The 21,435-nt window shown below is 32.1% G+C and overlaps 2 protein-coding genes across 2 annotated transcripts; both read right to left on the bottom strand.

Moving 5' to 3' along the window:
- Window positions 1–3,645: 3,645 nt before the first annotated feature.
- LOC122307581 (ethylene-responsive transcription factor ERF054-like) lies at window positions 3,646–6,333 on the bottom strand. Its single transcript, XM_043120525.1, has one exon. The coding sequence runs from the start codon at window positions 5,655–5,657 to the stop codon at window positions 4,299–4,301; it is 1,359 nt and encodes a 452-aa protein (XP_042976459.1). The 5' UTR covers window positions 5,658–6,333; the 3' UTR covers window positions 3,646–4,298.
- A 10,582-nt stretch (window positions 6,334–16,915) lies between these two features.
- Window positions 16,916–20,937, bottom strand: LOC122307580. Its single transcript, XM_043120524.1, has 6 exons — window positions 20,482–20,937; window positions 20,253–20,385; window positions 19,163–19,266; window positions 18,894–19,065; window positions 18,671–18,805; window positions 16,916–18,572 (listed from the first exon to the last, which is right to left on the bottom strand). The coding sequence occupies exons 1-6, from the start codon at window positions 20,520–20,522 to the stop codon at window positions 17,085–17,087; spliced, it is 2,073 nt and encodes a 690-aa protein (XP_042976458.1). The 5' UTR covers window positions 20,523–20,937; the 3' UTR covers window positions 16,916–17,084.
- Window positions 20,938–21,435: the final 498 nt, after the last annotated feature.

Genomic DNA, 21,435 nt, shown 5'->3' with positions numbered 1-21,435 from the left:
TGAGTTAAAAGAAATCATCTCTATTTCCAAACAATTTCTAAATTATGGGCTGTCGAAAGCCCAGTATCTTTCTTGGGTCCATCCCAATTTGAGAAACAACGTTGGCAACGTCCACGACAGTCGCCTAAGGTGCAGTTCTCGAATACATAGGACCGTTCCCTCATTTACTATTATGATTATTATTATTATTATTATTATGTTTCTACGACGCTATAAACTTATCATATAATATGTTTGAGTGGTAATAAGTACTAGAATAATCTTACTTAGCATCTCATTCATTATATAACATATTTTGTTTTTTTCTTCTAACAAGTATGTGATTTATAGATGATAAGTAGAACAATTGAATTAATTTAATAGAAATAAAATAAAAAATAAAAATATAAAATTTTAAAATATGTATGATGTATGGTATGGGATGATGAGTAGCCTAATCCTAAGTACCATGGGCAGAGATGCATGGGGATTGAAAGCTCGACAAATTTTCTCAAGTGTCAAGAAAAAATTTTTAGTGAGAGAGAGATTTTATAAAAGTAAATTTATAAATAGATAAAATTTTATATGATACATGAAATACAATTTGACATATCACATAAATTTGCACCAATTTGTAATTATTTTTATAAGTTTTTTATTTTATATATATAACCGTAAAACTTCTCTATGTAAAAAGGCAAGTGATATTATTTTTTGAGTAATGCTATTATATATACTTGCAGAGTGCGTAAATATTACGTAATTATTTTGAAAAAGATAAGGCTCATTGTTAAAAAATTAATTTTTTTCTATATAAATCTCATCTTTACTTATTCTTTTCAAAAAAAAAAATTATGTAACATTTACATATTTTATAATTATAAATATTATTTCTCTTATTTTTACCTGTTTAAAGAGAATTGCAAACTGATAGGTCATGTGGACTTCGATTATCCAATCAGGTTTCGAGTTTAAGATTGGGTTGATTAAGTTTGATCGGGTCTTTTTCAGCCATCCAAAAGCCCTGTAGAAAATATCATTGGGGTGGGCCCCAAGAGTATTATTATCAGTTTCATTGTGTTATACCACGTCATCACCACGCTATTTTCAATTCCATTGCACATGAGCCGTAAGCCAGATCTCAACTCTATCCAGGGCTATAAGTTAGAACCACTTATAACAGTATTTTTCTCAATTAATTCTTCTATTCTCAACATAAATAGTATGTAGTGTAAAGGTTTTAAAATAATATTTTCTATTTACGGTGCTGCTAAATTATTTTTTCAACAATGAACATTGCGACGAAAATTGATAACTCTCTCTCTCTTTAGATTATATTATTATCTCGTTGTTGCCAAATGATTATTTTATGCACATTAAGGTCCAACAATGACCCATTTTTACACGATGATCATGTGGTTATCTTATAGTTTCTAGCTGTTGATGCCTTGAGAACTTGGAGAAGTGGCTGAGTTTGAGTTTGGTACTCCAAAAGCTTAGAATAATACAGTATACAGTCACATCCATCTTATATTTTATTCACACACATGAAATACCAAAATCTAAATTATTTTAAAATTAAAACATTCATGTCCAGCTAAGTAATATCTGTATTTATTTACAATTTAAATTAATTTTATATTATTGGGTTTGGTTTAAAGAAATTGCCAATCATTAATCCATCACTACTACACGTCTTAAACTTTATTACATTAGGAAATGATGTGAAATATTAAGTATATCATTATAAGTAATTGACATAAACAAAGAAACTACTTCAAACCAACCACATACGGGTAGGAAAAATATTTTCTCAATTTCTTTGTTAAATATTTATTATTGTTTATGTTGATGTAATTTTTAATAATGCCTTCCGCGTCCTTTGCGGCCTACAACTAGTATCGAAAAATTCTAGAAAGATATCTTCAATATTTAAATTAGAGAAATAGTCATTTCTTTTTCCTGATGATAGAAATTTAAGAGAGTGAGCATCTAAGAGTGATTCTCGCTCTTGATAATTTAATACATACATTCGAATTTGTCGTCTGTTATCATTTCTACATTAGTTATGCATTTGAATTCTCTCATTAGTTGTATGTGGCTCTTCTTTAGATCGAACGTATTTAGACTTAATAATTTATATAAATATTTTGTATATCATTGAATATATATTAACGGTTGTGTATCTCATTTAATAAATCTATTTCTCTTTTAATTGTCTACTTTGAGTAAAAATTCGAGTAACCTTGATTCCTTAATGGATTAACATTCGCCATTGATCAGCTTGTTAATATCAGGAAAAAATAAAATAAAATAAAATCTCAGTTAAGTCCATCGCTGAAACATATTTTAAATTGAAAAAAAAAAAAAAAAAAAAAGATGTCATTTTCTTATTAAATTATTATCGTGCCGTCACAAATAAGGAAGGTGGGTGATCTCATGGGACGGCGACCGGCCCCACCTTACCAAAAAGTCGATGACCCATCTCGATAGGTTTAATGACACTAATTAATGTTAAAAGGTTGTCTAATCTTCTTGGAGATGTGATCTGAAAAGAATTCCCATACAAAAGGACTTTTTTGGGGGGGTGGGGGGGGGGGGGGGGGGGGGGGGGGGGGGGGAGGGGGGGAAGGGTTTGCCTGTAAACAAAATGGAAGGCTTATCAGCCCCCACCTAATTAAGTAATGCCAAATTCCAGCAGACCATGAAAGTTTTATTTATTTATTTTTGCTTAGTATTTGACTACCCTTCTCCTGTGAACTTTAATGCTTAGCAATCATGAACAAGGTCTTTGGGCGATGTGCCCTTTAGGTAATGTTAAGGGTTAGTTTGATTATTAAATTGTATTGAGATTAATTTAATTTAGTTTTATTTTAAATTGACTTTGATATTTAAATACATAATTTTTAAATTATTAAATTTATTTTAATTTAAAATCTTTTTATACGTGAGATTTATAATCTTTTTTAACTACTCATAAATAGTATAAACGAATCTTAATATCTAAAAATATCTAAATTCATTTTAGATGAGTTTCACAAAACTCACATCACTATCTCAATTCATTATTATTCATAAAAAATTAAGTTCGGCTCAACATCCAAACGTAACCAAATAACTAAAAATAATCTAATTTAGAATTTGTGAGTACCAAGCTCAATATTGTGGGAAGATCATGAATGTGATTGAACATGATTATTTTTTAGTAGGAACATGAGTTAATTAGGTTGTTGTGTGACCTTGTATTGTTTCTATATAGCTCATATGGAGTGGAGTACATTGCAATGGCTTAAGATTACTAGGAAAGATTAATGAGTTTGGCTATATAGCTCCTTGGGTTTTTTGATGTCAAAGTTGAGTGGATGGACTATAACTATCCTCTTTCTTGAAAGATATTATTCAAGAAGTTTTAATCATCATATTTTCATAATCTCTTAATGGTATGTAAATCATTTCGTATCACATTAAAGAATGATAAAAATTTGAGCGTTTAAAGAATAATGATTAAAAGAATGATGACTAATATTTGTCGTTTCCTTCACTCTCATGTGATTGTAAGCCGAAAATCTCTGGAAACAAGCGTGACGCCCACAATTGGTGCAAGTTACTTGAAATTAAGAAGCCTATGCATAAGTGGTAAACAACAAATTTGGAATACTACCAACAGAAAATACAATTGAGAATGATGCGAATTACTTGATCTGTAATTACAACTATTGTTGAAGGAAAAGAAAAGGGATATTTAACATTACAATGGTAAGACTAGAAAGAAGTACTACACAATCTAGATTGAAACAAAGCTACTGGGATTTAAGGGGACCAACTGAAGGAGATCACAAAACCGTCTTCTTCTGTGCTGGTCCAGCACTTAGATAATTAACGACAACCACTGCATAACCTTAACAAACATAAAAAGCTAAAACGTCACTTCTCAACGATTCCTAAGGAATGATCTGTACTGCCACTGCTGAAAGGCCTGGAAAAATATTCAGCCTTTTGCAGCAGATGGAGTGGAGGAGAATCGAAGCTATAATGGGGGGTGGTGGGGATGTGTATTGAGTTCAGAACTCAAAGTCAAGGATGGTTTGAACTTCGAAACTTCGAAGATCCTAACAAAGTTATCAACAGCTTCCAAATGGGAATCACTGGTTGTTTTGTGATAAATCAGCAAACAGTGAGAGGAAAAGGTGGGAATTCAGGCTAGCCTATCCTAAGATGCATGCTATAAAGAGTACAAGGATTTTGCAGGCCTTTCTAAGCCTTCTTATAGATACTATAGAGAAAAAGAAAAGGTTGTGCACAGGTTTGGGAATGACCTTTCAATCTTGATCCTTCCAAAAGAAGGGTTTCATGGGACAAGATGAGGAGGAGGAGGAGGAGGCTGAGGCTAAGATCTCTTGCTGACTCTGAAGATCAGAGTCATTGAATTCCAGGTGATTTGGATATGCAAAGGGAATTTGAGTCTGCAGCAGAAAATTATTGGTGGTGTCCAAATCATCCCACACAGGACTACCCGGACCCCAACCTCCTGCTGCAATTGCATTGAGCCAAGCCTCTTGCATGTCTCCCCACACCAGTTCCCGTGACTGTGAAACACCTTCACCTACATCAGCACCTGCTGAAATTGCCTGAGCTTCCTCACTTGACCCCAATTCTGAGTAGCTGTGATCTTCTACGGTCTGTGGTAGTGGTGGTGGTGTCGGTGGCCTCAACTCCATATCTAAAGCCTGCAAATCAAGGCTTTTTGGAGCTTGTTTAGGTTGCTTCGAGTACCCACTTGACCTTGAACTTTCAAGGGGAGTCGGGGGAGAAGATGTAGTGGAACTAGGAGCTGTGGACGCTGTTTTGTCCTTATTGAGAAAAAGCTCTGGGAAATTGAGCTTAGCATTCTCTCCTCTCAACTTGAAGGCCTCACGATCATATGCCATGGCAGCATCTTCGGCTGTGTCGAATGTGCCTAGCCAAAGGCGAGTCCTATTGCGAGGGAGACGGATTTCAGCTACCCATTTGCCCCAATGCCGTTGCCTCACTCCCCTGTATAGCTTGGTAGTATGTATGGGCTGCACCGGAGGACGAAACAAAGGCCTACCGTCCGGCCCCAACCTATTCATCATCATCATCCTTCCTCTGGGACTTAAATTCAGTGCATCACTCCAATTTTGAATAAGCTGCTGCTGTTGCTGGAGGTGCATCAGCGCCACGTCTCCGCCCAAGACCTGCGGAAAAGCGACGCTCTGATGTTGTTTCGAAGCGAAAGAAATCATCTCCTGCTGATTTTGTGGTGGTTGCAGCGGTGGTGGGCGGTACATCGGCAAAGTTGTGGTCCTAAATTGGTGGGGAAACTGAAAGGATTGTTGAGACCCATCATAGGCAAAAGGAAACGCAAGTCTTGAAGGGGGAGGAGGACAAAGAGTTAGAGAGGAAGCTGAGCTCGGAATGGAGAATGGATGAGGTTGGTGAGCTAATGAAGCAGAGGAATGAATTGGGTTTTGACGTTCAGGGCTTCGAATCTTCTTGAGAGGCCTACTCGACATGGAAGCTTCATCAAAAACTGACTTCCAACGCCTCCTCTCGGAGCTAAACTCAGGTTCCTTTCCTTTGTCAATCTCCCAATCTTGGCTCACTCTCAGTGATTCATCAACACCCAACTTGGATTTGCCATGATTCCCAGCAGCCATCGGATACCAAAAACAAGGAAAATCCAAAACAGAAGATATCCACTCTGCTCGGCTCTCTCCCTCTTAAGGCTCCAACAAGTAAAACCAGGAGACAATTCTTTGAACTTAGTGATTGAAGAGAATTCGAGATGGATCAAAAAAGCTAATATAGATATCAGAACAAACGAAAAGATATACCCCCAAATACAAAAATTACGAACAGCGAATCCAAAATCTGATCAAAGAATAAAAAAAATACTGATATTGGAATCTGGGTTGGATTTCAAAAGCTAATCCGATTGGACCAAAAACAGAATCGGATACCAAAAGCTTTAACGTGCAAGGAACCCATCCCAAAACTCTGAACACGGAGCAAGAAAGCAGAGAAGCGAGAGCGAGCTCTCTGTAAAGAAAGAAAGAGGGAATCCAAGTTGGGCGCCGGTGTTTTTCAGATTCTAAAGGCGTTAAAATGGGAGACTTTGGAGCCAAAGAAAGAAGCGAAAGCAGGTGAAATGAGAGACTTTGGAGCCAAATAAGGAAGCGAAAGCAGGGGAGTTATACAAGTTTTGTATTGCGAGAGGTAGAAGAGAGACAGGGGAGGAGGGGGTTTATAGGAGAGCAGAAAAAGATTTTGTAGGAGACTTTTTGTTGGGAGAGTATTAGAGAGAGGGAGGGAGAATATGTAGAAGCCTCGTGGTTGGTTGGCTCATGTTTGGGTCCCATGAAGATTGGTTTGTGTCGTTGTTTCTTTGCTTCAAATCCAATTCCTCTCTACACTCCCTTCCCCACCTTTTCTCTCTGCCTCTGTCTCTGCTCTTGTCTCCTACTGTGCCAAAAAACAGAGGACACCAATGTTAGGTATTAATTGTATTATACTCACAGGATTCTGAATTTTTTTAAAAAAGGACAGCTTTCTTATTTTTAGCAAAATAGTTAGGTGATTCTATAAACGTCGTATGATTATTTTTAAAAAAATATATGGAACCCACAACAAAAGTTAGTGCTATGATATTTTTTTTTGCATTTTTGTAAGTACTAGGTTCTTTTTTCATAACTGCCAAAAGACAGAACAACAATAAAAGGGTCGGCTCAGTGGCTTGATTAACAAATAGATGATTCCAGATTATAAATCTTGGAATAAATAACTAGAACTACTCCCTTATCATAATATTATTTCAATCCCTTTATATGTATTCATTATTTAATTATCATCTTATTTTCTCTATCCCTTTTTACCAATGATTAATGTGAGTGTTAATAAAACTTATCAAGTAGATAGAGTTAGTTATGTTTGGGTTGTGGTGGGTAATATAATTTTTAACTTAAAACTCGTAGTTGTATAGTTTAAATAATAAGTTTTATTATTAAAAAGTTATTTACTGTTTTTTAAAACACTTCAAAAAATGTTACATTTGTTTGAAAATAATCTAATTTTATTATTAAAAAAATTCTTAAGGCTATTTAAGCATTTTTTTAAAACTTTTTACGCAAACCCAAACAGGATTTTAGTAAAAGAGTAGTCACCTAAAGACAACCATATCACCACTATTTTACCAAAACTTTACCAAAAACCTTTCTTAATATTGTTCAAAGAAAAATCACCCTGAAGAGTTTAAGGGCTCGTTTGGACACTTAGATTATCTCAAAATTATATTAATAATAGTGAAATTATTTAAGTTAAAATATTTTATTAGGTTTTGAAAAATAAGAGAGAAAAATTTGAATAAAAATATTATAAAATTAAAAAGTTATTTAAATAAAAGTTTTTAATAGTATTTTTGTTTTGAAGTTTGTAAAAATTGTATTGATTTATGAATTTTGTTTTAAAATTTGTAAAAGTTGTATTTCTTTTTGTGTTTAGATAATAATTAGGAAATCAGATGAAAAAGTTAATATTTTGAAATTAAAAAAATATTTTGTATTTGAGTGATATTTGAAAGAAATTATGAAAACTTTTAAGAATCTTAAAAATTTTTGTGTCTCATCTCTGTGTTCAAACATTTCCATGTTCGTGCCATGGGATGAGACATAAAATTTTCATCTAATCTTATTCCATCTTATTTCTAAACATAATTTAAATATAAAATTTTCAAACTAATCATTACAATTTTTTCAAACTAATAATCAAAATTCTTCAAACTTTCAAATAAAAAATAAAAAACAATTCCAACTTTTTCAAATTTTCAAACAAAAATAATATTATAAAAATATATTCTTACAATATTTTAACTTTATAATATTTTTTATTCAACTTTCTCTCTCTTTTCCCCAAAACCCAAAAAATACTCAACTTAAACTATTTCACTACTGTTCACAAACTATCTTGCTACTATTCATAAAATTATCATCTCATCTCACTTCTCAAACCTACCCTAAATCTTCAGCTTCTCCCTTTCTCCTTTCTCTCTCTCATCTTTCTTAATCATCCATTTTGGTCTCCTTTTGAATGTCTTTAGAAGAGAAATGCTTTAGACCAGTTTATCCTATAAGTGTAGAACAACAGAGACCAATGGAGAAATACCACGTAAGGGCTACATTTTCAAAACTGGTGTGCTACGTAATAGGGGAAGATTTCTGTCCAAACTTCCACGCCCCCCCCCCCCCCCCCTCTCTCTCCCCTTCACGAACCCTAACATGACCAACAAAATCTAAATCTTCTGGGCCATAAAGTATTGCATTCAACACGTAGAGGACCTCAAAACTTGGGATGCCAAGTTCGTAGGCCACCATTTTCAATCTTCAAACCTAGTCCGTATTATTTCCTATTTCATTTTTCCGTCATTTTCTGTTTAACTATGCCTATTCGAATGTTTTGCAAACAAGCCTACCATTTAGACCAGACCGAATTAAATGATTTTCCTTGTTCAATGATTTTTTAACAAAAGATATATGCAAACCGACGCACCCACTTTTCTAACAAATGATTTCCCTTGTTCAATGGTTTTATTTTTTCTATTCTGGAGCTCTGTATTTTCAGTGGTTTTTTTTAAGGGTAATACTTCTTCATCTGGTTCGGTTTCATGGAGTTGCTAGAGAGAGAGAGAGAGAGAGAGATGCACACAAAGAATTGAAAGCAAGAAATGGATTGGTGGACAGAGAGAGACAACATGTAGAGATAGAGAGAGATCGCACGCAAAGAATTGAACGGATGAACTGGAATCTGTTTTACTTGGATGAACTTTCAATGAGAGTATTGCAAGCAACATTAGGGGGGTTTTGCGTGTTGCATGAAAGGGAGAGAGGGGGGGTGGGGTGGAGGGGGGTTCTCAACAGAATGCTTCCCCTACAGCGCGGAAGGGATGTTTCAAGATGGAGCCCTTACGTGGTTTTCATCTATTGGTTTCTAATAAAATGAAAAGGCCTTATAGGATAAACCAGTGAGAAGTTATTCACTCTTTACTCTTTAGAATTTAGATTGATCTCATATGCCTCTTACAATTATTAATTAATATGCTATTGCTTTTATTTGCTAGAGAAATTGCATGCTTTCTTTGGCTACCAAAAGTAAGTCATGTGTAAACATAAGACTAATGATAAATAAGTATGATGAAATTATCAAGCCAATATGTATATTATATATGTAAATGAGAATTATTACAGATACAAAAATATCATACAAAAGTAAATATACAAGCCGAAGTGGTTTCATGAGATCCATTAAAACTATTTTATAATAAAATTAACTTTACAATTAGATGTATTTTATCAAACAACGCCAATTTGTAGATTATTATACAAAAGTATTTTTCTACGTGGGATTATTTGCTTTCATGCAGTGGCAAATTTTGGATTTCACAAAACAAAATAGTCGCAAAAGCTAGCTAGGTCTGAAATTCTATCCTCCATGATACAACTTTGTGGATCAGAGTTTGGTCTGATTTTCATTAAAGTTTATAATGTATTATTAGTTGACTTAGGAGCAGACTATATATTTAGGGTTGGAAATAATCTCGTCAACTAGCCGTTAGCTTGAACCAAACTCATTTCCTTTTGAAATTGTTTTTTATTAGGGGAGGTTTGTGGGGTAGAATATATGACCAAAACCATCCCTAGCCTATAATAGAAATAATTGCGAGTGGGTGGAGTGTGAAATGAGTTTGTGTTACATCATCCTCTTAAGAACCCATTTGGAGTTAGATTCAAATGAGATCAATAATTCAGTCTAATTTAAAGTTGAGTCTAATATTTAAACATCCAAAAAATTCATCTTAAGTGGATCCCACAAAACTAGACTCACACTACCATTCAACTCATTACTATTTATAAAGAACTTAACTCATATAAACTCAACTTAACATTCAAACGGGACCATTTTACCAAATACATCATGTTGAAAAATGAATGGACAATGTTGAGAGATTGATGAAAAAGTCTAATTATTATTTTTATCACTTAAAAGCAATTTTATCCATTCATTTTTCAACGAGATGTAACCCAAACTTTGAAAATGATCAACTTCTATCTTTCACGATTCTTCTTAAAAAAGGTATAGACTTAATATATATGTAAACATTACAACATTTAATATTATGGTTTATATTATCTAACAGTAATGTTAGCTTTTAAGAGATTCACGTGTTATATCTGCATCTCTTATAATTACATATAGTATTAAGGACAAATAATTGAAAGAACTATTAAAACAACTTATACTAACGTATATAGTGAATTGAAATGCCCTTAGATTATATATACATGCAAATGGAATCAACCAAAGTTAATTTGCATCCATGACTTTATTTCTCACATTCATAAAAGATTATTATATATACTTCATTGAAAATATGTATTGATTACAAGTACATTATATATATTATGTGATGGAAGGAGTGGCTATTAATATTATTACTATTATTATTATTTGCTAACAAGGTACATTAATCCTTCAAGGAAAATGATTTGTACAATCTTAGGATGTGCAAGATTCATACACTCCATTTGAAAATAGACAAATTTGAGACTCATACAAAAAAAAAATTTTATTTTTAATGATATGCTCCACTTTTCTTAATGGGAGTGAACTAAATTTGAATACTTTAAAATTTGTATCTAACATTACTAATCTTACAAATTATATGTAAAAATCATGTCTATTGGAACTATAATTAACAAAAAGAATCATTAAGGTGAAGTTTGGATAGTGAGTTAAGATAAAATGAGTTAAAGAAAAAAGTTAAATAAAATATTATTAGAATATTATTTTCTAATATTATTATTTTTTTAAGATTTGAAAAAGTTAAATTGTTATTATATTTAAAAGTTAAAAAAATTGTAATGATTAAATAAGTTGATATCAACTCTGAATCCAAATAGAACCAATGTGAACTTAAGAAACACTAAGGCTGATTTAGACAGAGAGAAGCTTTCATCTCATCTCAATATCCAAATACCATAAATACAAACTCTTTTTAATTTCAAATCTTCAACTTTTTCATGTAATCATTACTTAATTATTACAACCTTTTTAAACTTCCAACAAAAACACAAAAAGTAATTGAACTTTTGCAAATTCGAAAAAAAATAATGTCAAAAACTAATATTCTAACAATATTTTAACTTTATAATATTTTTATTCAACTTTTTCTTTCTCATTTTTCAAAATCTCAAAAAATATTTTAATTTAAACAATTTCTAACTCATATTATCTCAACTCAAATATTTTAATATTATGAAAAATGCTTCTTGCAAGTGTCTGTTGCAAACGGCACACAAATGGCATGCTATTTAATGAATTTTTTTTATTTATTTCTTTCTCTCTGTCCCTCACAACGCCTCTCTCCCTTCGTCTTCCCACGACCTTTTTGGAATGAGGCATTCCCTTTGTTAGGTGCGTATATTTCTATACAAGTTTTTCTTTATACCTTAAATCTTCATATTTTTTATAATCAAATATAGTTTTATGCAAACCATATTCTCCTTTTTTCTCTCGTTTGTTTTGCAGGAAACAAAGGAGCTCCTTATTTTCTTGTTTGTTTTTTCCTTTCTTTTCAAGGACCTTAATAAAAGATTATATTAATTTTTTTTCTCTTTTATGTTTAAATTCCTTGACAACTAACTTTTAGTAAATATTTTCCGTCAACCTTTTCTCTTGTTCACACCCAAGGCCTTATTCAAATCAACCACCTTTCCACGAGTCATGCATTTTGTATACGTTCTTCAGATTTGCTTCTTGATAGAAATTCAGTTTCTTTCACTTGTTCTCACTTCTAATTCAATTTTGTAAATCAAAACTCCAAATCATACCAGGTAGAGACTCAATCATTCCTCTGAGGCATCGAAGTGAACCGACTACCTTCCTCAAGTGATTGCGAAGAAAAAGCGTTCATTTCATCCCCTAACAGCATCATATCTAACTTGAGCGGTTAAAAAAAAAAAGAAAAGGGTTTTGAGTGTTTTTATTTGCTTTCTCGATTATTATGTTTTTATTTTTTATTTTTTCAGATATGGGCTGAAGTGGCCCCATGCCGCATCATCCGATTGCACAACAATTCTATCCAGCACTTATATATAAAAGAATTATAATATTATTCACAACTCATTTCACCTTACATATCTCACCCCACTATCTTAAATAATTTTTAAACAAAAGTCGTCAAAAAAATTAATTTGGATGTGATTTGATCGTTGCATGCACGTACGCACGCAGGTGATCATATCAGCATATACGTACGCACGCAGGTGATCATATCATTCATCATACTCCACGACGTTGGGCTTTCTAGCTTTCTTTCACTTTCGGTTTGTCGTTACAAAAGTCAAAAACATAACGGTGAATGTCGGTGAAGATCGGCACGTGTCGGTGGTCCACTTAAACCTCATCATTTTGTTCTTTCTTTCAAGACTAGTCAAGTCAATTAACGCGCCCCGACACACATGAAACTCCGTTACCTTTCTGCCTAAAAATATCAAACCCCTGTCTAGCTCCTTTACCATCTTTTTATTTTTCATTGTTATAATTTATTTTTTTTATAAAAATATATTTATAAATTAATTTAATTTTATGTGATACATTAAATTTATTTTATAATAAAAATAATTTTTATAATATAATATATCATATAAAATCACGTTAGTTTAAAAGTATTTTTATAGTTAAAATATTTTTTTTATTGATAGCTTCTTTTCAAACATTATAAACTATATTATTCAATAATATTCAATTTTTTTTTTAAAAGAATAGACATATTCCAGTTTTATATATAATGTTCATATAAGATAAAAGAATATTTTATACAAGAGAGTTTTAATTTTCATTTAAAATTAAGTGAATTTTAATTTAATGGATTGATATAAAAAATAATTAAAAATGCATCAAATAAATGATCGAGTAGCATTATCACTAAATAAAAAAACAAAATTTAAGATAAAGAAAGGATTACCAATTTACCCCTGACCTGTTAGGATAAGCTCATCCTAATTAACCATTTCTTTTTTGGTTAATTTAGAGCATAAACAAAGCTTAAGCTTTCCTTTAAGTCGTTCATTTTATCTAATTATTATAATTTTTTTAAAATTTTTATATAAAATAAAATAAATAATTTAATTTTTCTAAATCTTAATATAAAATAATATTGAAATAAAATAATAACTTATAACTTTAATTTTAATTAATCTCGTCTGTCAAAACAAATCAGGATTAAGCTTATTAAGCGATCCAATGGGCACGTGGTCTCTATTCCTCCGTTTGTGGTGATGGTGCAGACGTGTGGAAAATATCTGCGCAGAACTTAGAATTATTGGGTGGGTGAATGGATGTATGATGTGTGACCATTGGGTAGGAACCTAGCGAGCTACGACATAAACGCACTTATGCAAAATGGGACAGTTTATTTTTAAAGGACGGTGCTACTCTGCCGCTCAGAGTGCACCGCTCCTTTTGACCGTACAGCAAATTTATTTTTTTTTATTTTTCTTTTCAGATTTTTTTAATATATTTAAAAATTTTAAAAAAATATAAAAAAAAATATTAATACACTTAAGAAATCGTTAAGTAAAAAATATATATATATATATAAAAAAATTTTATGACCAGCAGTCACTTTAAAGGGATACAAAAAAGTGACATCTAACATTTTCCATTCTTAAAACAAATCACTCCGAGTACTTCCATTATTATTGTGTTTCAGCAAGTGACTGCGACTGCAAACACTATGACGTGTAGTGATATCATTGGCTGAATTAACATGCATGCCTAAAAATCAACCAATTTTAAAATTACTAAATGAAAGATGTCATCTTTTTTATAAGATGTTGTCAACGTATACGTGGGCTTTGGAAAGATTCACATTATACGCATTTTTTTATTGCATGATACTTTCGCGACCTCCAACCATGTTTGGACGATCGTTTAGGAGTTAAACAAAATATTTAAAAAGAGTTTAATATTTGAGAAATGTTTTAGGAGTTTAGTTACAAAGAAATCTCAGGTCTTAAGTATTATAACATATTATTAAATATATCAAATTTATTATATAAATATATTAATTTATGAGTTTATTTTTATAAAATATTTTTATTATTAATTATGTTGTGAACGTGTTTTACCGCTATTCACATACGATCACATGCAGCCAAAAGTTGAATGGCTTGGAAGTTCTGAAAAATGTCTTTGATGCTTAAATCAGTAATCACAATAAAAACTCTTTTTTTTTTGTTTTGTTTTTGTACTAATGAAGTAAATAGCCTTCACGTACCTAGATCGTCTATATATATAAAACTTGTGAAATTTCTGTTATCATGTGATAACGAGCTTATCTACTATTTGAAATTTAAGTAATGTGATAGAGAATTTATCTATATTTAAATGATCAGATAGTTTTCCTTGTTCAGAGTTTTATTTATTTTTAGTGTTTAAAAAATTAATGCTAATGAATTTGTATGTGTTTTTATTTAACATTAAAAAAATCAAAAACATTAGAATGCACTGGGTAGACTTTTGAGACCTATTATATTTGGAGTGCTCTTAACATCACCCAAACTGAGATGAAATTTTTGTGGCCGACCGGCCAACATAATTTGTTTTAAAATTATATAAATAAATTAAAAACTTTACGCATTTATCCATAGAATAGTTATTCCTGTTTGGAAAACACTAAATCCATAGAAATTTTGGTACAAAATTTCTTACCAAAAATTTTTTTTATTTTTTTTATTTAGTGATTAAGTAAGTATTTTTAAATGAATATGTGATTTTTTTTTTTTTCAAAAATATTTATATAGTTGAAAAAATGTTGAAAAAAATTGAAAACAAAAAGAAAAAAAAATGCAGTGATCGGTAGAAGATTTCGGTGAATGTAGCAACGTCCTTCCTGTTTTGAGTTGAATGACCATCACTCAAATCGAGGAATAGTAATTCCCATAAGGAAAATAATTAATTTCCTTGCAACTCTCCTGTACGTGAAATTGAGGATAGTTTTGTAAATTTGAGAATTTTTTTAATGAAGTGGCACGATTATATGTATTAAAAGGGATTTGCTACATACAGTCGGGAAATGCAGTCGGCTGTACAGAATGAATAAAAAAATATTATAAAAAAATTATTTTATATTTAGGGGGACCTACATGAATTATAAAAAGTTATAAAAATAATTTTTTTTTTTTTTATATAGGTCCCGTATTAATTTTTTTTACAGCCGACTGCACGCCGACTGCATTTCCCGACTGCACAAATCATTTCTGGTATTAAAATGAGTTGTAAAGTAGTTATAAAAAAGTTATAGGTATATCATTACACATTTTTAGCATCCTATTCCACGAACGAAATGTACCCTCGGAGTTAAATAAAATATTGATTCTTTCAGGTTTGGTTTGGATGGAGATTCTTCTATTTTATCTTATTTTATATTATTTTATTTTAATATTTAAATACTATAAATATAAATATTATTTAATTTTAAATTTTCAACTTTTTCATCTAATCATTACTTAATTATTACAATTTTTTCTAAAATTAAAAAAAAAATCAACTTTTTCAAATTTCAAAACAAAAATTATATTAAAAAAATTATATTATAACAATATTTTTATAACAATAAAAATTATATTGTAATATTTTTATTCAATTTTTTCTCTCTTATTTTTTAAAATTCCGTATATTATTTTAACTCAAACCATTTCTAACTCATCTCATCTCATTTCAACTCAAATATTTTATTATTATTTACAAATTATCTCAATTCATCTCATCTCAATCCACTGTCTAAGCTATATTTTAGTTTGTTTTGAATTTAGATTCTTAACATTTTAACAAAATAAAGTACAAGAAAACCTAAACAGTTAAAACAGAAAATCATAAAAAGTGTGACGATTCTCTTTCAATTAATTAAAAGATGGAAAATACTATATTCACCGTTCCCTGGGAGCTATTGCTGCCAATTTTTTTTTTTTAAATTTAATTTTTAATTAAGGAAATATTTTTTAATAATATTACATATTTAAAGGTATTTAAAAAATACATATAAAGAAAAAAAAAAAAACATTTTTATGTTAACGATAGCTCCCAAGCTGGGAGCAGTGGCTGTAATGCCACCCTTAAAAGATTGCCTCCCAAATCACCTTCTTGGGTCGCATCACTGGGTTGCCCAGATTTGACCTTAACGAAGGTTTTGGGTCGTTTCTCCTTGACAGTAGCTACACCACTTGTAGCCTAGTTTGGGCCCAATAGTATGAGGCTTTTATTATATATATTTTATGAATTTAGTCCATTTTTCGTCTTTTGGTTTTTTATAGTTCCAATTACTTCATATATATATATATATATATTTATTTATTTATTTGAAAAGATAAGAGGAAATCATGTTCTAAATATTATATATGTTACTTAAATCCTTGTGAATATAAACTTTATAAAGATATTAAAAAAATGAAAGTTTTTTTTTTTTTTGTTAAACTTTATAGATAAAGTTATAAAAAAAATCTAAATAATCTGTTTTGTAAACTGAAATAACGCGTGAACAAGCTCGAATTTATTCGAATATTAAATGTATTGATTAAGTAGAAGTATATAATATAAAACTTTTATATTGAATTTCTCATATTTTATACGGTTGGCATTGGACGTCAACAGTATACCAACTCAATTTTGCATATTGCTCTTTCTTTTTCCTGATAACCAATTTAGGAATAAAATCCCTCTGCCTCTTGTATTTATCAGGAACCTATATATGATTCACCTTCTAACATTGAAATAAACGTTACTGATGAAGAACAACTTCACACTAACCACCCATTAACAATTAATTATAAAAGTAATGCTATTCTTTATTTTGGATTTTATCATCTTACTGAGAATAAAATTGCTTAAAATGTGATACAACAGTAAATTTTGAGAAGAAAAATAACATTTATCTCATTAAAATTTGTTAACAATATAAACAGCTGATTAATATTCATTAGGAGAGAAAAATTCAAGGATCTGTTGAAAGCTGTAGAAACCTAGTGATATACATTTCAGACTGCTTTGTGCTCTACATTATATGAGATCATGGCTGTTGTTGGCATGCCACAGCCTTTCTTTTGCAGATGCTCTTTCTTGATAGACATAAATTTAGCTGCTATAACATCATAGTCAGGCAACTTGGGATGAACATGGTTGGGATGTTTATAGGGGCAAGAATTGGAGCGTTGCATGTTTTCCTTGCTTGCTTCTTTAGGTCGTTCCGAGGGCATGGTCTCAGCTCTGGAATAGGAGGGCAAAGTTTCTTTTTTGGTAAAACAACTATCCATCGTTTGGCAGGAAACTGTGTCTTCACTGTTCTGCCAATTATGCTGGAAATCTGGGCAGGTGAAATCATTATGCACACTAGCACCACTGCAGTTACTTGTTCTCCTTGGTTTCTGAGGGATGATTGTCCATTCTATGTCCTTATTTGATTCTCCATTCCAGAACCTGTGGTCATGGCAAACATGTTCTCTTTTGGGACCGTGATTTGGGAAGGTGATTTCTCTCTTTAGCTTCCCTGGTAAAACTTCCAGGTTGTCTGTGCCTTTGTCACCACAGGAACAAACATAAAATCGGTGTCTCAAGCTGTTCTCAGGCATCTCATGGTTAAAGAATGATCTCTTGAGATCATGCCTGCAGTTACATGTCTGGAGGCTACTTCTCAAGTAGACAAAACAGTAAGGTTTCTTCAGTCCTTTCCGAGCATCATATGATTGTTGCTTTCCAACTCCTGGAGTCTTCTTCTGATGCTTGCTGGGATGATTAGTTGGAGAAGTTTTGCACGGTTTGTCATAATATGTTGCACATTCAATGTTGTTCATGCTTTGTTTTTCCCTAGACATTGATGTCCTCAATCTTTTCCCAGATGCCTTTCCACCTTTTCTACATCTTCTTGAGCCTGACTCCTCATTCAATGATTCACAATTGTCGACATTATTTTGATCACAACTGATTCCCTTTTTTTCACATCTGGGAGCGACAGATGATTTGAACTTAAATACTCTTTGGTCTTGGAAATTTCCATCCTTCTTCGTGAAAGACTGAAACTCCTCTATGTCATCAAAATACACTACTGCTTCCTCGGAAAATTGAGGCAAATTCTCTGTAGAAGATGCTGTGGGAGTTCTCATTTCCTTGTGGTGCAAACCAGAAATTATACACTTATTTGGTGAATCTAGGCTGGAATGTTCCACTTTCTCTGCCTTTTCATGCAGGGGAGATTCTACTACATCTGGGGATGATTGCTGAACAACAGAAGAACTAGTAGACTGAACATTAGAAGAAACAGTCAGAGCACTAGATGTACCAGAATCTTGATGGCTGGGAGAGCTGCACCGTTCATTTGAAATGTTCTTGCTTGTTGATAATGAATCCAGATGTGTGACATATCTTTCTATCTCTCTAGCATTTGAAGCTTGAATTTCAGATCCTTTGTTTGTATCATAATAAGTCAGAACATCTGTATCCAGTATTTGATGTCCACTATTTTCTTTCACCTGTAGGTTCCATGGTAGAAAAGAGAGTAAATTGATTAGAATTGGTAAGAGCAGCATGAATTTGTTTTTTAACATTCTGATTCAAGCATGTGGGTCACCTGCTGTTTTTGCCATTCAGGGTAGTATTCAAGTGCTAAAACTTCTGATTTCAGGCAGCATTCGCTGGCTATGTCATCAACCAATCTATGCTTCACATCCTCTGAGACTGACTGAATGGAGAGTTTCTCTTTTATCTGTAGTTTTAGATTTTATCAAATTGAATTCATATGTTAGAAACTGGAATATCCCCTACCAATATTACTAACTGGTATAGATTATTACCTCACGATTCACTAGATTCCCAGGAAATAGTTCAACAGCTGACAGTGCAAATCTCTGACCATAACGCTCCCCAAAAAGCTTCCGGATCACCTGAAGCTCAGGTAAATCCCCACATCTTGCAGAGGCAAATATAAGACTTGAAACTGCTTCATTGATATCATTTGGACAGTCCCTGAATCCACGAAATTACAAACAAAAATCTTTGAATAACATCAGAATGGCTGATGTATGTAGCACAGGAAAGAGATCGGTTATCTGTAGTTACATACTTGTGTCTTCGGATATACGAAAGATGGATGAGGATGAATTCACAAAAATGATCTAACAATTCATACACTGCTGCTATGCTTTCATCTTTGATGAGCTGCTCAACCTGAAAAATGAGAAAAATGGTAACATAACAAAGGCTGCAAAAATAAATTCCTAATACTTCAGCAAAAGTTGCAATAGTAATCTTGGAGTATAAACTAATTAAACAAACAAGAAAGCATATATACTCCTATCATGCATAATTACAGAATCAAATTGAGACAGCCTACAACTGACTTTCTAAATCGAATTCTGTTTTGGTCATTATCTTGCTATACTCAACTTTAGCCTACTCGGATTATTTTTCAGAACAGATTAGAAAGCAAGCTTAAACGGTCTTGCTGCCAAGAAAAAAGATCCTTTTGAGTCCGACTTTTAAAATTTACCAATAACGTGCACGAAACAGAAATTGCAGGAACATTTGGTCAGCAAACTCAAAAATAACTCTTTTCAATGGCAGAACTTGTACCTTAACTCTTCGAAACAAATCCCGGCATAAAATTGAACTATGTTCCAGATTGAAGTTATATTGATACTATTTAGTTCTATAATTGTGTATACGTTAATGAAACTTGCCCTCAATCATAATTGCCAATCTTGCTACAATCAACGTTTTTTTCTTTCCTGCCTCTCTTCCTCTCATCATCTTTATTATATTTAGAGCTTTTGATGTCAGGAAACGATTCTTTTGTTACCTAATACAAGGCTCATCATCAAACTTCCCATGAATGATTGGGAAACCTCAAACAATCAGCTAGAAATGGAACAAACAGAGAGTTTGGTATTTACACCATAACCTCCCCTAATATCTGCAATCTTTTAATCCCTAGACTTCTCAGAAAATCGAATAAACTAATAAACTCGTGTCAAATTTTCTGGAAGGACAAACGCAACAGGATTTTCATGGAAAACTCGTTTTATTCCAAGCCTGGAGCAATAATTAAGACAAGCTATAGAACTTGAAAAATGAATTTTGAAGTCAACAAAAGAAAAATCAGAGGTAATTAATAAACTCTGGATTACAAAGCAATATGTGTTCATTTAGCTTACCCGATTAAAAGCAATATGTTCATAACCGCCTTTGATTAGCTGAGCCACGTCTTCGCGCAGTTGCCTCACAATCGAATTCCTCTTGTTCTTCAGAAGCTTTAGTCGGCACTGAACCCGGTTGATCAATTTCTTGCTGCAACAGGAAACACACACGAGTACCTCATATGATCAGCCGCAAATGATTGATCATGAACAAAGTAACTTCAAGCTCCTGAACACATTAGTTTACCATTTTGAAGCTTTTCGCCATCCGAACAAGATGTCAAACATATCTTAAGTTCTACACAACAAATCGGGATTTTCTTTTCTGCCTTAGTAAGAAGATGAACAAGAAGAAGAAAGAAGGTACGAAGAACACAAGCTTAATTTGGAGCTCAAGCTGGTATGGAAAGGTGGCTAAACATGTCAGGGGGATGAGAAGGAAAGAGAGAAGGAAAAGAAAGAGAAGGGAATAAAGAAGAAGAAGAAGAAGAAGAAGAAGAAGAAGAGGAGGAGGAGGAGGAGGAGGAGGAGAAACTAAAACACCATTGCAGTTGGGGATGGTATATTTAGAGAGAGGGGAGGTGAGAATCGAAGAGCCTGAGGGAGTGGGAGAGAGTGATGCGCGAGACACTTCTGGTTCCCGTGGAAAACTGCCCCACTACACCACCGGTTCTTGGTACACTTGTCATTTTTCAACCTCCTACGTTTACCCCCTTGAAATCGGAGTACAAACATGAGACTAAAATTTCTGCAGACCGCCAAGTTGCTTGATTGTGGACAAACCCAAAAAAAGAAAAAAAGAAAAAAAAAATGAAAACAAAAATATAATAGTATTAACTAATTGAAAATACTACTGCTTTTATTTGTTCTCCATTGAAAATAGAATTATAAAAAGTTTATAAATAAATTATTCAACATAATAATTACAAGAAAATAAATAGAATTTTCAAAAGAATAATAATAATAATTCAAGGAAACTCTAATTGAATATTTATTCTTAATAAAAAGGTGGGAAAATGAGGAAAAAAATAATTGGACCGTAAACATTTAGGAATTGAAAGAACCAATTCAATTGGGATATTAGAATCTATCAAAAAGTTTATAAAGACAGGTGGTTGTAAGAGCCTTTTTGTGGTTGAGTTTGAAAGTTTAAAAATTACTTTTAATTGTTTGAAAACTCTATTAAAGAAAAAATAATATG

Source organism: Carya illinoinensis, chromosome 4 (assembly GCF_018687715.1).
Source record: "Carya illinoinensis cultivar Pawnee chromosome 4, C.illinoinensisPawnee_v1, whole genome shotgun sequence".
Lineage (NCBI taxonomy): Eukaryota > Viridiplantae > Streptophyta > Magnoliopsida > Fagales > Juglandaceae > Carya > Carya illinoinensis.
The sequence above is the reverse complement of the archived record's forward strand: the minus strand, read 5'-3'. Positions and strand labels throughout refer to the sequence as shown.

What these genes read in the sequence shown, in the direction of transcription:
- LOC122307581 (XM_043120525.1), bottom strand. Translation starts at nt 5,657, where the DNA reads ATGGCTGCTGGGAATCATGGCAAATCCAAGTTGGGTGTTGATGAATCA.
- LOC122307580 (XM_043120524.1), bottom strand. Translation starts at nt 20,522, where the DNA reads ATGTTTGACATCTTGTTCGGATGGCGAAAAGCTTCAAAATG. An exon ending in TGGCGAAAAGCTTCAAAATG is followed by an intron (nt 20,386 to 20,481) that starts GTAAACTAATGT and finishes TTCCTGTTGCAG; the next exon opens with CAAGAAATTGATCAACCGGG. An exon ending in GGAATCTAGTGAATCGTGAG is followed by an intron (nt 18,806 to 18,893) that starts GTAATAATCTAT and finishes CTAAAACTACAG; the next exon opens with ATAAAAGAGAAACTCTCCAT.